The sequence below is a fragment of the Bufo bufo genome, chromosome 3 (assembly GCF_905171765.1).
Source record: "Bufo bufo chromosome 3, aBufBuf1.1, whole genome shotgun sequence".
NCBI classification, from domain to species: domain Eukaryota; kingdom Metazoa; phylum Chordata; class Amphibia; order Anura; family Bufonidae; genus Bufo; species Bufo bufo.
Window position 1 is genome coordinate 173,980,823 of NC_053391.1, and position 18,334 is coordinate 173,999,156.

At 41.2% G+C, this 18,334-nt stretch overlaps 1 protein-coding gene across 3 annotated transcripts in view; it reads left to right on the forward strand.

The window, feature by feature from the left end:
- The window catches only part of TBL1X (transducin beta like 1 X-linked), a 365,710-nt gene that overhangs the window by 307,301 nt on the left and 40,075 nt on the right, over positions 1-18,334 (forward strand). For all 3 annotated transcript variants that reach the window (XM_040423758.1, XM_040423761.1, XM_040423759.1), the window contains 3 exons: positions 2,337-2,589; positions 6,868-7,000; positions 16,028-16,169. In XM_040423758.1, the coding sequence (XP_040279692.1) occupies positions 2,337-2,589; positions 6,868-7,000; positions 16,028-16,169 (528 nt within the window). The remainder of the gene's footprint in view (positions 1-2,336; positions 2,590-6,867; positions 7,001-16,027; positions 16,170-18,334) is intronic.

Here is an 18,334-nt window from a genome sequence, read left to right on the forward strand (position 1 = left end):
TTTCTTATCAGCCGCCTTTTGTCCACAATTATCAGCAGTTTTTTTTATAATAGCAGTTTTATAATTACTTTTCAAAGTGAAGAAAGAGAAGTAGAGGGAAATGACATTAGAGAAGAGAAGTCTCAGAGAGGTTTAATTATGTAATTCAATTTCTTTCCACCTCTCTACAAGAAAGCCTATAATAAAACCAAAGGAAATCATATATATTAGAGGAATAAGCAGCAGTGGTACACAGAGGTGCAGGGGCTCATTCGGCCTATAATCTATCACTCTCTGGTGTTATTATTAGCTAGTGTGTATAATGGAGTGTATTGAAATTCCTCTTTGTTTTTTAATGGGTGTCCACACAATATTGGCAAAAATATTCAATATGCAGTAAAACTAGATGACTCCGGCGCATGTTAAATCCTTCTGATGTGTGAGGTTTGCAATTTAAAGGGGTTCTTCAACATGGTTGCTTTCCTCCAAAAACAGCAGCACCCATCTCAATAGGTTGTGTGCGGTATTGCAGCACTACCCCATTGATTCCAAGGAGCTGCAATACCAGACACGACCCATGGACAGGGTGAAAAAGTGTTACGTTTTGTGTGATCTAGTACAGAAATGTAATATGTAATCATGAGACAACTCCTTTAACCCCTTCATGACCCACGCCATACATGTACGGCGCTGGTGGGTGTGAATAAAGGACCAGCTCCGTATATGTACAGCGGGTTGATCGGGCGGGTGCAATAGCTGCTCCAGCACTATCAGCTGCACAAAGCCGGCAGTCACTGGCAGCCGGGCCCCTGCTGCATATGCTGGCATTGGTGAAAACACTGATGCCGGCGTGTTAACCAACCTCTTGTATGCCGCGGTCAAAGCTGACTGCGACATGCAGAGGGTTCGCGGAGGGTACAGGTTCACGCAGCGCGGGGACCCGATGGCAGAGAAGGCAAGCCCGATACCTTCCATAGACATCGGAGCTTGCCTTCTACAGAAGCCTGTGAGATCCAGCCCTTAGGCAATTTTTTGTTACCTTGACTCACAAAAAGTGTAATATAGAGCAACCAAAAATCATATGTGCCCTAAAATAGTACCAACAAAACTGCCACCTTATCCCGTAGTTTCCAAAATGGGGTCACATTTTGGGATTTTCTACTCTAGGGGTGCATGAGGGGTTCTTCAAATGTGAAATGGCAACTTAAAATTATCCCACTGCAATCTGCCTTCAAAAAACCATATGGCGCTCCTTTCCTTCTGCATCCTGCTGTGTGCCCGTACAGCAGTTAACGACCACATATGGGGTGTTTATGTAAACTACAGAATCAGGGTAATAAATATTGAGTTCTGTTTGGCTGTTAACCCTTGCTTTGTTAGCGGAAGAAATTTATTAAAATGGAAAATCTGCCAAAAAAGTTAAATTCTGAAATTTCATCTACATTTTCCTTTAATTTTTGTGAAACACCTAAAGGGTTAACAAAGTTTGTAAAAGCAGTTTTGAATAACTTAAGGGGAGTAGTTTCCAAAATGGGGTCACTTTATTGTGGTTTCTACTCTAGGAGTCTTTAAATGTGACATGGCAACTTAAAATTATCCCAGTGAAAATCTGCCTTCCAAAAACCATATGGCGTTCCTTTCCTTCTGCGCCCTGCCATGTGCCCGTACAGCAATTTACGACCACATATGTGGTGTTTCTGTAAACTACAGAATCAGGGCAATAAATATTGAGTTTTGATTTGGCTGTTAACCCTTGCTTTGTTGCTGGAAAAAATAGATTAAAATGGAAAATCTGCCAAAAAAGTGAAATTCTGAAATTTCACCTCCATTTTCCCTTAATTCTTGTGGAACACCTAAAGGGTTAACAACGTTTGTAAAATCAGTTTTAATTACCTTGAGGGGTGTAGTTTCTAAAATGGGGTCATTTTTGGGTGGTTTCTATTATGTAAGTCCCACAATGTGACTTCAGACCTGAACTGGTCCTTAAAAATTGGGTTTTGGAAATTTTCTTAAAAAGTTCAAGATTTGCTTCTAAACTTCTAAGCCTTCTGACGTCCCAAAAAATGAAAATGTAATTTACAAAATGATCAAACATGAAGTAGAAATATGAGAAATGTAAAGTAATAACTATTTTAGGAGGTATCACTGTCTGTTTTAAAAGCAGAGAAATAGAAATTTTGAAAATTGTGAATTATTCCAAAATTTTTGTAAATGTAGTATTTTTTATAAATAAAAATGAAATATTTTGACTCAAATTTACCACTGTCATGAAGTACAATATTTGACGAGAAAACAATTTCAGAATGGCTTGGATAAGTAAAAGCATATTTACAGTATATATGCACTTTTTTGTCTAGGATGGTACAGTCTTTGATGGTCGGCCGATAGAGTCGTTGTCTCTGATTGATGCCGTGATGCCAGATGTTGTTCAAACCAGACAACAAGCCTTCAGAGAAAAGCTGGCTCAACAGCAAGCTGCATCCACAATGTGCGCACCGAGCGCTGCTCCTGTCACTGCTGCACCAGCAGCAGCTCCTGCACAACAGCAGAACACACCAAAGAATGGAGCAGCCACTGTGAATGGTGAAGAAAATGGGGCACATGCAATAAGTAAGTAAAAAGTAGTCTATAGACAATAAGGTCACACCTTATGTTAAATTCTAGACTCTGGATCCAAACTACAGTTTATGTACATATGTAGATACCTGGATGACTGATCTCGAAGGCAATAGAGATTTCATAATCAACAGTATATAGAAAATGCTTTCTAGGTCATAACATCTTACAACTATCCAATATACTGTATTTGTCCTAATCAGGAGAAGGAATCTTTGGGGGGGGAGCGATTTAGGATTAACGAAATAGAATAAATGAAAGGCATTAGACTATTGTCGGCTGTACTTGCTATTGACAGAACTGTCCAACAGCCGAATGTAAATGCAGAGCTCCTAACTCTCCCCTCATAGATGATGTCAGTGGTAAAAAGGGTCGGGCACTTTTAATTTTAAAGTCTGATCCTTTGTTATCCCTGGAGATAAGCTCTCGCAAGTCGTGTCTGGCACTGTTTTTTTTCCTCCATTGAAGGCACAGTCTCAGCTGAACAATAGTGTAAACCAACGATGGCTTTTCTTTTCTTATGCACCCTTCCATGTGCCCGTACAGCAGTTTACGACCACATATAGGGTGTTTCTGTAAACTACAGAATCAGGGCAATAAATATTGAGTTTTGTTTGGCTGCTAACACTTGCTTTGTTATTGGAAAAAATGGATTAAAATGGAAAATCTGCCAAAAAAGTGAAATTCTGAAATTTCATCTCCATTTTCCCTTAATTCTTGTGGAACACCTAAGGCCCCATTCAGAGGTCCGCAATTTCGTTCCGCATTTTGCGGAACGGAATTGCGGACCCATTCATTTCTATGGGGCGGCACGCTGTGCTGCCCGGATCCGGAATTGCGGAAAAAATAGAACATGTCCACAATTGCGGACAAGAATAGGCATTTTCTATTAAGTGCCTGCTATGTGTGATCCGCAAAAATACGAACGCACATCGCCTATGTCCGTGTTTTGCGGATCCACGGATCCGTGGTTCTGAAAAACACACACGGACGTGTGAATGGACCCTAAAGGGTTAACAAAGTTTATAAAAATACCTTGAGGGGTGTAGTTTCTAAAATGGGGTCATTTTTGGGTGATTTCTATTATGTAAGCCTCACATACTTCAGACCTGAACTGGTCCTTAAAAAGTGGGTTTTGGAAATTTTCTGAAAAATTTCAAGATTTGCTTCTAAACTTCTAAGCCTTCTAACGTCCCCAAAAAATAAAATGGCATTTACAAAATTATCCAAACATAAAGTAGACATATGGGAAATGTAAAGTAATAGCTATTATATGAGGTATCACTATCTGTTTTAAAAGCAGAGAATAGAAATTTGGAAAGTTGCTAATTTTTTAAAATATATATTTTTGTCAATTTGGTATTTTTTTTTGATAAAAATGAAAAATATTGACTGAAATTTACCACTATCATGAAGTACAATATGTCACGAGAAAACAATCTCAGAATGGCTTGGATAAGTAAAAGCGTTCCAAAGTTATTACCACATAAAGTGACACGTCAAATAAAAAAAAAACGGCCTGAACCTTAAGGTGAAAAATGGCAGGGTCCTGAAAGGGTTAAAAGGGTTTTCCGAGACTTTTAAACTGATGACCTATCCTCATCAGTATCTGATTGGTGGGGTCTGACTCCCAGGGATGTTTTTTGAGAAGACACTGGCACTCCTTTAAGTGTCGAGCCCTTCTAAGGCCCCTTTCACAGGGGTGCAATGCATGAGTTGAACGCATTGCACCCGCACTGAATCCGGACCCATTCATTTCTATGGGGCTGTGCACATGAGCGGTGATTTTCACGCATCACTTGTGCGTTGCGTGAAAATCGCAGCAGGCTCTATTTTGTGCGTTTTTCACGCAACGCAGGCCCCATAGAAGTGAGGGCTGCGTGAAAATCGCAAGCATCTGCAATAAAGTGAGGATGCGGTGCGATTTTCACGCACGGTTGCTAGGAGACGATCGGGATGGGGACCCGATCATTATTATTTTCCCTTATAACATGGTTATAAGGGAAAATAATAGCATTCTGAATACAGAATGCTAAGTAAAATAGGGCTGGAGGGGTTAAAAAAAAAAATAATAATAATTAACTCACCTTAATGCACTTGTTCGCGCAGCCGGCATCTCTTCTGTCTTCATCTGTGAGGAATAGGACCTTTGATGACGTCACTACGCTCATCACATGGTTTATCACATGATCCATCACCATGGATTAGGGTGAGTTAAATTATTTTTTTATTTTTTTTAACCCCTCCAGCCCTATTTTACTTAGCATTCTGTATTCAGAATGCTATTATTCTCCATTATAATCATGTTATAAGGGAAAATAATAACATCTACACAACCTTGAACCCAAACCTGAACTTCTGTGAAGAAGTTCGGGTCTGGGTACACAGTCGGTTTTTTATCACGCGCGTGCAAAACGCATTGCACCCGCTCGATAAAAACTGAACAACGGAACGCAATCGCAGTCAAAACTGACTGTAATTGGGTACCTACTCGCGTGGGTTTGCCGCAACGCATCCGGACCTTATCCGGACACGCTTGTGTGAAAGAAGCCTAACAGCTTACCAAGCACAAGGCCGTACATTGTATAGCAGCTGTGTTTGGTATTGCAGCTCAGCCCCATTCACTTGAATGGGGCTGAGCTGCACCTAGGTCATGTCCAACATGCCTCCCCCCAGGGCCGATCGTGTCCCAGGTTTTTTGGAATGCCAAGCAGTGATGTGGCCTTATTACTTTTGTGTGTGTCACGGTGCTCATACCTAGATACCGTCATTTCCCAGGGTTAGGCTCCATAGCAATAAATGGGAGAGTGATAGTTGGTGAAGGAAAAGTCCAGACTTGGTAAAATTTCAGCTTTACTTGAATAAACTTGCATCCAGACAATATTTGGTCTTTCTCTTGGCTCCAGCAGGTTTTGGTAAACTGGCAGGCTAACTTGTATACCTTGGTTTATCTTTCTCTGCTGTGCTAGACTCTGGCCTCGGTCTGGTAGCTGGACTTTATAATAGTTCTGGTACCTTTGAGCAGGGTGCCTTTGGCTGTTGACCCCCTCGTAATACTGTGTCGGTTCACTGTAAGGAGTCAGGGAGATCTATGAACTGCATCCCTTGGGAGACTCCTGCTGCAGGAGGGGGGGCTCCCCTCACTGTGATATGTCTGTTCTGTTTCCAATTCTCAACTTCACTCTAGACTATCGACTGACTATAGCTTCCTGCAGCCTCTCCCTTGGTAGGAAGCAGAACTAGCCCACTTCTGCCTATCACAGCTTTCTCACAGCTTTCCCTAGGACAATAACCACATGTGTAGTACCCCAGAGTGGCACTACCATTCCTACACCCTGCTACTGTCTATAATGGCTAGCCATAATGCCATCTGTATATTTATTTCCGCGTTCTTTCATCTTGTACCTTAGCGGTAATCCCGAGTGTGTCTCAGGGTCACATTACACTGCAAGCAGCGATAAACCCGAGCCACATTCAGGACCACCATGAGTTAATTTGAACGGCGCAGGGATGGATTCGGACAGCACACAGTGTGCTGTCCACATCCGCATTTCCGGACCATGGCGCGAACTTCCAGCCGCAGCTCCGGAAGTTTGTACCGCTCCGGGTACAAAATTAATGAAGATATCATACCTCCAGGGAGGTTAGTAACATGGATATGTAACTTATGTATTGTATTTCATGCACTGTGTCTGGTTATCCAGCAGGTGAAAGTGAATCTGGAAGAATGGAATGGTAAGTTCCATTATATCTAACGATCTGTCTCTGCCAGATACACTGCCACCTGCTGGATAACCAGGCACAGTGCATGAAATACAATACATAAGTTACATATCCATGTTATCCCCCAGCCTTGGGGGCACCCACTAGTTTAGTGTCGCTACGACATATAGACACCAATGCACTAATTTAGGTGTCTACTCCCTTTCATTCCAGAGAATGAAGAATGATTAGTGTGCCCTCGCCAATTAAATACAGTTTTTGGTGCCCTGTTATGATAATATAGAAACGTTATTAGCATATAAACCAGCAACAAACTACAGAATAATTTTTGATACTTTTCCAAAACTGTTTGCACAGTTTCTTGGAAGCTTTTTTTTAATAACTGCAGCTCTTCTTTTACCGCAGACCATATTTCTGATTATTCATAAGAATCTTAATACGTCACACCTTTGTAGAAATGTAATTACATTTTCAAGCTGCCATTATCCTAGAAGTCTTCACAAAGCATAGTAAATATAACATTTTTACAGATAACTATGTATTTTACAGATAACCATGCAGAATCAATGGAAATTGATGGGGATGTGGAAATTCCACCAAACAAAGCAACAGTCCTTCGTGGACATGAATCAGAGGTATTCATCTGTGCCTGGAATCCAGTCACTGATCTACTAGCATCTGGGTAAGTAATGCGAGTTATCAGTTTAATATTCTAGTAGAAATATTAACCAAAGGGAGGACAATAATTCATAGATTCCTCAACAGTGAAATTGCAGCACCAGGAAGGAAAAGACATGAAGTTATGGAAATCACAAATAATTAAGCAAATGGTAACAAAATTTTCAAAACATATTGATTTATTCTGTATCGAGTACAGGCCCCAACTGCAGAAATATATGCACTTACACACCTTGGCATGCTATCAATGAGGTTATTATTGGTTTGTCTGAGGAATGTTCTACCACGCTGAATGCTGTTGGGCATGCAAATCATCAAGATCCACTGCTGGCAGCAACCTTTGCAACTGTTGACCAATGACATCACAGATGTGCTCAATGGGAGACAAGTGTGGAGATGCTGTAAGACATAGTAGCACGTTTAGGCCATGAAGGCTGCTCAAAGTAACATAGTAACATAGCACATAAGGCTGAAAAAAGACATTTGTCCATCCAGTTCGGCCTGTTATCCTGCAAGTTGATCCAGAGGAAGGCAAAAAAAAAAACTGTGAGGTAGAAGCCAATTTTCCCCACTTTAGGGGAATAGAAAATTCCTTCCCGACTCCAATCAGGCAATCAGACTAACTCCCTGGATCAACGACCCCTCTCTAGTAGCTATAGCCTGTAATATTATTACACTCCAGAAACACATCCAGGCCCCTCTTGAATTCCTTTATTGTACTCACCATCACCACCTCCTCAGGCAGAGAGTTCCATAGTCTCACTGCTCTTACTGTAAAGAATCCTTTTCTATGTTTGTGTACAAACCTTCTTTCCTCCAGACGCAGTGGATGTCCCCTCGTCACAGTCACAGTCCTGGGGATAAATAGAGGATGGGATAGATCTCTGTACTGACCCCTGATATATTTTTACATATTAATTAGATCTCGCCTCAGTCGTCTTTTTTCTAAAGTGAATAACCCTAATTTTGATAATCTTTCAGGGTACTGTAGTTTCCCCATTCCAGTTATTGCTTTAGTTGCCCTCCTCTGAACCTTCTCCAGCTCTGCTATGTCTTCCTGGTTTACAGGAGCCCAGAACTGTACACAGTACTCCATGTGTGGTCTGACTAGCGATTTGTAAAGTGGTAGGACTATGTTCTTATCACGGGCATCTATGCCCCTTTTGATGCAACCTATTATCTTGTTGGCCTTGGCAGCAGCTGCCTGACACTGGTTTTTGCAGCTTAGTTTGCTGTTTTATTAAAATTCCTAGATCCTTTTCCATGTCAGTGTTACAGAGTGTTTTACCATTTAGTATGTACGGGTGACTTGCATTATTCCTTCCCATGTGCATAACTTTACATTTGTCAGTGTTAAACCTCATCTGCCACTTATCTGCCCAAGCCTCCAATCTATCCAGATCCCTCTGTAGCAGTATACTGTCCTCTTCAGTGTTAATTACTTTACACAGTTTAGTGTCATCTGCGAAAATTGATATTTTACTGTGCAAGCCTTCTACAAGATCATTAATAAATATATTGGAGAATAGGGCCTAATACTGACCCCTGAGGTACCCCACTAGTGATAGTGACCCGTGTGTACCGTTAATAACTACCCTCTGTTTACTATCATTAAGCCAGTTACTTACCCACATACAGACGTTTTTTTTTTGAAAAAACGCTCCACAGATTCCACAACCAAATCAGTGTAATTACAAGCTGTTAGCATACCTGAAATGAAGACTAGAGGGGTCCGGCTACCATATATTATGCCACCCCACAAAATAACCCCAGAAGTAGGACTGGTTCGAAGGCCTCTTCATGGTGTTGCCCACATGGTGTCCAGACTAATATTCAGCTATCAATGAATCTGAGACAAAAGCTGGACTCATGGCTAAAGTGGCTCTACCTCTATTCCAGCCTACACTGCCATCTTGAAGTGCACCATGATAGCCTTTGACACCAGTGGTCATGCAAACACCATCTGATGGTTTGTGTGAACACTGTTTGCCACCCTAGGCTTGGGATGTGATGTTCAGTTTCACTTGCAGTATAGAATGTATCACAATGTGCCATTCTTCTAATTCAGACAATGCATCCATCCAGAGGTTTGCCTCTCTGCACCTCTTGCTGTAATTTCAGTTGATCATTGTTCTCCCCACCACCAGAACACGCACAACGTTGAACAGTGCAGACATCTTGAGTAGCGACCTGCCACAGTGATAAACCAAGGTCTCTCAGTTCAAGGAATCCATCCTTCTCAGTTGGCGACAAATGGCAAAAACTGCCACATTGATGAACAGGAGGCATTCCACAGTCTTGCCACACAGCTTGATCTCATTTCTGAGGTTTCATGTGGCTAAACACTGCTTTTAATCTGGCTTTTGTGTCCCAGATTGGAGCTAGGTGCTTGAAAATTTGAACATTTGCAGACCTTAGCGACATCAGCTACTTCCTCGATTTGGATAACCTTATGGCTTGTCCTCCTTGGTATTGCAATTTCAGTGTTGAGGAGTGTATGTAATTGTATTCTAAATGTTTTTTTTAAAACAATGAATGAAAGCCATGGTGGAAAAAAGTTAAGCTATGCATGTAGATTGATGAAAGTGTTGCTGAAATAGTCTTGGGAATAGTGCAAGGTAAGCAGTGAATCTCAATGCCAAGCAGCAGCCAAACAAAAAGGAACAAAACTATAAAATTAATGAAAATGCAAATAAAATCATGTTTTAAATAAAAAAAATATTGTTCAATTAGGAGGAGGAGTTCATGATCTTTTAGCTGGAGAGGATTCACAGGCAGACATGATAATTGATGAAAAGTGATGAATAGCCTCATGTACAATGAAATCTTGGAATAGTTAGGGTCGCTGTTGGAAATAATCTACTAGCTGGTCATCAGACATAACATTGTATCTGTAATAGGTTAGCTTTTCTAGATTATTTTGGATTATTGACCAATATCTTATATAAAAACTGCACTGAATGTACACCACTAGAGCGAGCTACGTGTATGTGCAGATACTGAACCTGCAAAGTATGCTGGGAGTTTTAGAATTTCAAAATATGTTTTTCCGCATTCCCTTTTTGTTAAACCACTGGGTCTTAGTGGCTGCAACCATTTTGGCTTTTTAATGATGCACATAATCAATAATAAATGCAAGTAACTCATGTAAACAGGAGTATTCCAAACCTAGACTTTTATGTTATATCCACAGAAATTGTTGACAAATTTCCTTAAAGTGGTATTACAGTTTCATGATATTCATGACCTGTCCGAAGGATAGGTCACCAATAGTCTTGAGAGAATTGAGCTTAGGATCATAGATTCAAAGTCGATACATTCAAAAACTTTGATTTTAATACTGTCTCCATATAGCATTAAAATGTATGGGTTCCGCATAGGCAAAATTCGGTGAATTAATTCGGTATTCCTATCTGCGGCTTTAAAAACATTTTGAAATAGAAATTCGAAGTCGGGTTTGTTACCACCTGGTTTTTGAATGAAGTTTTTGAACGAATCAACTTTGAATCTATGATCCGAAGTTTGATTCGCTCAAGACTAGTCACCAATATCAGATCGGTGGGGGTTCATTTACTGGGATCCCCACAAATTAGTTGTTTGAAGGGGTTGTGGTGCTCATGTAAGCGTTGCATCCTCTTGAGTGTTTACCTGCATGCCATCTACATTGTAGCGGTGATTACCCTACAATGTACAGTAGATGGCATGCAGGTAAACAGTGAAGAGGATTCAGCGCTCGCACAAGCTCTGCAGTCTATTCAAACAGCTGATCAACAGGGGTACCGAGAGTCGGACCCCCACAGATCTAATATTGATGAAGTATCTTGGGACAGGTCATCGATATCATGAAACCAGAATAGCCCTTTAACGCTAATATAAAATATTCAAAATTATTCTATTGATGGCAGCTCCACTAGGCAGGATGGTGTTGGTTGACATATGTTTTGGAGGTGGGAGCTGCAACTCTAAATCACTACATAGTATCTTAACATAAGCGTTAACTGAAGCTTAACTTCACAAACCGCCTTGCTTCTTCAAACAGAATGAGCAAATAGTTGGTCATGGCAAATACTACATCACCCTGACATACTATCATTGCATATGGGTGCATTCAAAAGCAAAATCATCTAACCACACCGTATTATAGCACTGTCACTGTGGATTAAGCTTTAGTAATTGACTCATTTACATACTGTACAACTCCATTGCCACACTCATGTTTTCCGTGGCGTTCATAATTGTAGCACAAGCTATTTACAGGACTGCTTGACATTCATTCTGCATTATGTGTATTACTGAGCAGAAAAATAAGCCTGAAATAACCAAATGATTTATTGTCAACTATAGACATTTATTATATTTTCTTTCCACTCAGCAGCAAATTTATGGTGTCCTTATCTGACTAATAAATAACGCAGGAAAAGGTAGCTTGAAGTTCTCAGCTGTGTATGAGATAACCTATTTACGTAATATAACCTATTTATCTTTTATCTATTTACTGTCAGGAAGAAACCGTACCTAATCAATCAGCTGCATTTACAATCAGCCATGATAATGAACGATCACTACTATGATTGTTCATTCCCTAACACTTTATTGTTTGTCAGCAGCGCTTCCCTGTTCACACAGAGCAATTTGCTGGTGACATTGATTTTATGTGTTGCATAAATTACAGATCACTGAACAAATGAGCCTTTCGCACATTTACATTTAAATGAGTCAATTATCATGAACAAGAGTTTGTAGGAACGTTCGTTCCCAATATTTGTCCTGATAATCTGGCCATGTAAATGTGCCTTAACAGGTCAAGGCATTTGTTATCTTCATTACATTTAAAATTTAAGGTGGTAGCCTGATCTTTGGGCAGCGCAAGCACTGATGGAAGATAATGTATCCATCGGAGCTCGTTTGCACCAGCCTGATTACATAGGCCAATGCATACTGAATGTGGCAGGAACGATTGTTACTGCAGTTGTTCCCCCCTACTTTTGTTCTATTCATTATCGGCAGCAAATCACAGAAAGATGCGTCGCCGATAATCGAGCATCTTTCATCCTGATGAAAGATGCTGATCAGCCGATGAACAAACAGTTGCTCATTCATCAGCTGATTGGCTGCTCGATAATTATCGGGAACAAGCATTCATATTGCTGATAATTGCCCTGAAATTGTGAGGTGTAATAGGGCCTTTACTGTATGTTTAAGGCCACATGCACACGACCGTTGTTTTGGTCTGCATCAACTGCTGCTCGGATGCCTAACATGTCCTATTCTTGTCCGTTTTGCAGACAATAGGCATTTCTACAATAGGCCGCCCATTCCGTTCCGCAAATTGCGGAAGGCACACAGGCGGCTTCCATTTTTTGCGGATCCGTGGTTTGCGGACCGCAAAAAAATGAACAGTCGTGTGCATGAGGCCTAAGAATGATAAAATATCTTACTCACATACTGAAACCATCAACAAGGTTGACAGATCTGTCCATTACCAAAACCAGGTTCACACCAAAAATACTTTCAACAAGGAATACAACTGTTACCGCAACCGTTTGTTATGTATAGTAAAGATGAAAATGCCAGCACTCCCACAGTATCAGCACAAAGGATGTCCCAGCTTTATTGTGCAATCCAAACTTATTATAGAACCTCCATTAGAAATACACATTTCAATCTAAATGATCTTAACCCCTTAAGGACCCTGCAATATTTCACCTTAAGGACCAGACCATTTTTTGCAAATCTGACATGTGACACTTTATGTGGTGATAACTTTAAAATGCTTTTACTTATTCAGGCCATTCTAAGATTATTTTCTCGTCACATATTGTACTTCATGACAGTGGTAAATTTGAGCCAAAATATTTCATTTTTATTTATAAAAAAAAATACCAGATTTACCAAAAATTTCAAAAAATTAGCAAATTAGCAAATTTTTATTTCTCTACTTTTATAATACATAGTAATACCTCCAAAAAGAATTATTACTTTACATTCCTCATATGTCTACTTCATGTTTAGATAATTTTTTGAATGCCATTTTATTTTTTGGGGGCTTAGAAGTTTAGAAGCAAATCTTGAAATTTTTCAGAAAATTTTTAAAACCCACTTTTTCAGGACCAGTTCAGGTCTTAAGTCACTTTGTGAGGCTTACATAATAGAAACCACCCAAAAATGACCCCATTTTAGAAACTACACCCCTCGAGGTATTCAAAACTGATTTTATAAACTTTGTTAACCCTTTACGTGTTTCACAAGAATTAATGGAAAATGGAGATGAAATTTCAGAATTTCACTTTTTTGGCAGATTTTCCATTTTAATCAATTTTTTCCAGTAACAAAGCAAGGGTTAACAGCCAAACAAAACTCAAAATTTATTGCCCTGATTCTGTAGTTTACAGAAACACCCCATATGTTGTCGAAAACTGCTGTACGGGCACACAGCAAAAGGAAAGGAACGCCATATGGTTTTTGGAAGGCAGATTTTGCTGTTTTTTTGACACCATGGCCCATTTGAAGCCCCCCTGATGCACCCCTAGAGTAGAAACTCCAAAAAAGTGACCCCATTTTGGATAAGGTGGCAGTTTTGTTGGTACTATTTTAGGGTACATATAATTTTTGCCGCACACTGGCCACCAATGAAAATAATACAATAGAGGGAGGGAGGGGGGGCCGCACACTGTGCCACCAATGAAAATAATACAATAGAGAGAGGGAGGGGGGCCGGGGGGGCCGCACTGGCCACCAATGAAATTAAAACTGGGGAGGGAGGGGGGTCTGCCCCCTCCTGCCTGGCAGCCCCTGATCTCTTATAGGGGGCTATGATATGCACAATTAACCCCTCAGGTGCAGCACCTGAGGGGTTAATTGTGCGGATCACAGCCCCCTGTAAGAGATTGGGTGCAGCCAGGCAGCAGGGGGCAGTCATGTACACAGTTCGTAGTATATTCTAACTAGAAGCGTCCCCATCACTATGGGAACGCCTCTGTGTTAGAATATACTGTCGGTTCTGAGTTTCACGAAGTGAAAACTCAGCTCTGAAAAAGCTTTTATGCAGACGGATCTTCGGATCCGTCTGTATGAAAGTAACCTACGGCCACGGATCACGGACGTGGTCATATTTTTTTGACGGACAGGAAACACGGATCACGGATGCGGCTGCAAAACGGTGCATTTTCCGATTTTTCCACGAACCCATTGAAAGACAATGGGTCCGCGAAAAAAAACTGAAAATGGCACAACGGCCACGAGTGCACACAACGGTCGTGTGCAGGAGGCCTTACAGGAAGGAAGCCACGATGCCTAAGGAAGGCATCGGGCTGTCTTCCCTGCCATCGGGCCCCCGTCATAGCAGCGCGGGGACCCGATGGCTGCTCTCTCCCTCCCTCCACACATCGCACGTGCTGCGGTCAGTGCTGACCACGGCACATCAAGGGTTAATGTACGGAACACCTGCCGCGGATTGGGCGGGCGCATCTCCTGCACATGTACATGTACGGCGTAGGTCCTTAAGGGGTTAAAGGGGTTGTCTGAGTGTTTAATCCTGATGACCTATCCAGTGATAGGCAAACTGCGGCTCTCCAGCTGTTGCAGAACTACAACTCCCAACATGCAAAGACTGTCTACAGCTTTCAGCCTACAGCAGGGCATGGTGGGAGTTGTAGTTTTGCAACAGCTGGAGAGCCGCAGTTTGCCTATCACTGACCTATCCCATAGGAGCACCGCAGCCTGTTCAAACAGCTGATCGATGGTGGTGCTAGCGGTGTAACCCCCACTGATCAGATAATGATGATCTATCTTGAGGATAGTTCATCGGTATTAAACACTCAGAAAATCCTTTTAATCAAAATATGCAAGTTTTTAAAAATATCCCTTTCTGACAGAAGTGTCCTTTTAAACATTTTATGTTTTTTTATACTTCAGACAGAATCATTCTGATACTGTGCAACCTTGTGGAAATATATGCGGCCTGCAGGTGACATCCATTACAAAAAACATATCTCTTAACAAGGTTTTTGTTTTAAAAAGTTCAGCAGTTCATATTTAAGCTACATGCACACGACCGTGTGCCCCCCGTGGCCGTATTGCAGCCCGCATACAGCGGGTCCGCAAAACACGGGCACCGGCCGTGTGCATTCCGCATCACGGATCGCGGACCCATTCACTTGAATGGGTCCGCAATCATGGAGATGCGGAACAGAGGCACGGAACGGAACCCCACGGAAGCACTACGGACTGCTTCCGTGGTGTTTCTGGCCATGCCTCCACACCGCAAAAAAATAGCGCATGCACTACTTTTTTGCGGTGCGGACCGTCGGATGCGGATAGCGGACCCCATTCGAGGGAATGGGTCCGCGATCGCCATGCGGCTGCCCCACGGTCTGTGCCCATGCATTGCGGTCCGCAGTACGGGCACGAAGCCCTAACGTTCGTGTGCATGTAGCCTTATTAATGCAGTCAAGAAACAGTTTCCAGGTGTAGACCTGCCAAAGAACAATTGGCATATATATCCTCCATAGAAGTCCATATGGTTTACAGCAGTGATGCCCTACCTGCGGCCCTCCAGCTGTTGTAAAACTATAGCTCCCATCATGCCTTGTTGTAGGTTGATAGCTATAGGCTGTCCAGGCATGCTGGGAGTTGTAGTTTTGCAACAGCTGGAGTGCCGCAGGTTGGGCATCCCTGGTTTACAATATACACTTTAAATTCTAGGTGAATATTTGTCAACTGTAGGAAAAATGTGGTGTGCATTGTATAACGGTGTAGTGTTTTGTAAAAGGATTGTGACTATAATTGGCACATTGGCACCTTTATTCGAAGGCTTGTGGGGTTCTTGGCAGTTGGACCCCAACTGATCAGAAAGTGATGGCCTATCCTACTGTAGTAATAGGCCTTTACTTGTAATTGTGGGAAAACCCTGTTTAACTTCTGCATTACCATAACGAATGCATAAATCAAGTGTGGTGGGAAATGAATTACAATATGGCCTGTCCTGTCGGTTTTTACAATTACATAAAATATCATGTTTCACAATTTAAAGATCAGGAGACTCAACAGCAAGAATATGGAATTTGAATGAAAACAGTAGTAGCAACTCCACTCAGCTAGTTTTACGGCACTGTATACGGGAAGGTGGACAAGATGTTCCAAGCAACAAAGATGTCACCTCATTGGACTGGAATGTAAGTGATTTGTACACATTACAATTTGACAGCCCCTCTTGATCACTCTTCAAAGACATTTTTTGCAGGTTAATAGAAATAGCATAATGAAACCTTATTCAGATTTCTAATATTTTTCTGATATACTTTATGTTTTAGTTCCTGGCCATTTCTAGCTCTCTGCTACTAGATAGTGAATGGAATTTTTTTTATGTCCAGAGGCTGTACTCCTGTCCTGACCATGTGCAGCTGACTATTGAGGTGCCAGGCTTATTACAGTCTGTCACAATTCTCTTTTGGAAATGTTTTAGCCTCTGGATGCTAGCAAGAATCCTCCACTTAACTGTAAGCAAGCAAAGGTCTAGACAAACTTTGCACTGTTTTACATAGACAAAAAACACAAAATTATAAAATAAATCCTATATGTTAAAAAAGTATAAAAATTCATGTTTGTGGCTAAAAGTATTGCTTTAGATGTAGAATACATGCTAAAAAAGATTACGATTTGCAGAGCAGAGAAGAGACCAAAAATCCCTGTGATCCAGGTGCTCACATGGAGTCAACACATGGCCTGATTATACAGAGGGTAATTCACCATTGTATAACAGCTCATCTCATTTCTTAAAAAAAGTATTCCGAAATGAAACCGAGAATAATATTTTCCCAGAAAAGTCAGAGGGGTGATCACATAACTAGTGTTGAGTGCGAATATTCTAATCGCAAATTTCTATCGCGAATATTAGCACTTCGAAAATTCACAAAATTCTAGAATATAGTGCTAGATCTTCGCAAATATTCTAGATTTTTTGTTATCACTACATGAAGCTATAATATTTTTGTATTTATTATATATAGCTTCTCTTTATCCTTATTATACTATCTATCATCCATACTTTTTTTATAGTTATTGTTTAACCTATCATTAATTAACTTTTATTATAAATATTTTCCTACCTATCATGAATAATCTATTTTTATAGATGCTATATTAGTGTTAATATAAATCATTACCTATAACATACAAAAGACAACATGTAACAGACAATCACACAAAGGCTGTATGCCAAAAGCCAGGTATGTGCAAGCCAACAATCTATCCATGAGACAGGTAGTCAGCTACCTTACAATGGCAGCCTTGTGTGCAATGAGACATTTAAGACCAGCTCTCATCTGACTGAGAGCCAGTAAGCCTCAAAGTTACTGATCTGAGTTGGATGGCTTGGGTGGACCTGCACACCTACATGATTATCATTAGGGTGACAAAAATGTTTAAAAAAAATTTGGATGCCAGCTAACTCTTCTCTTAGGAGGGCTGCATAAAAATTTTCAGTTTTCTAATTTTCCTAACGTTTATATTCAATAACCTTTCTATACTTTCAGAATATGTTGTATGTGGCTGAACCCGAGCTGACTCTGAAAATGATCTTTCTATTAATCTAGATAGATGGCTAATTGTCATATAGTGTGGACTATGTATAGAAAGTGACCGGTGGTGGTTATTACCATTATATTGTGGAATCCTACTTGGTCACAATCATGTACAATACTATATATTGCGCAGAGTATACTTGCCAGTGTCACTGCGCTGTCAGTTCTGTCCGGGGGAATCTCCCTTCTGTATTCTCTCCCGTGTGCTGGTGTCTTCTGCTCCCTCCTTCTCGCACGCACGGCGCCTGAGGAAGCAATACATCTATTGCGAAACGCGTTGGAGGCTTTGTGGACCTGGGAGGCACCCGTAGCACCAGTGTGTGACGTCACACCGAAGGTTCCCTTCGAAACAACAACGCCTCTCCCCCCACGCGAGCGTGCTACCGGCCGAAACCGCGCGCACGAGAAGGAAGGAGCAGAAGACACCAGCAAACGGGAGAGAATACAGAAGAGAGATTCCCCCGGACAGAACTGACAGCGCAGTGACACTGGCAAGTATCCTCTGTGCTATATATAGCATTGTATATGATTGTGACCAAGTAGGATTCCACAATATAATGGTAATAACCACCACCGGTCACTTTCTATACATAGTCCACACTATATGACAATTAGCCATCTATCTAGATAAAAAAGGACAGTTTTCAGAGTCATCGCGGGTTCAGCCACATACAACATATTCTGAAATTAGATTAAGGGGGTAGGAAATTAACCCCTTTCAAACCCAGCAGCAACAGGGCCCACACACAACAACAGAG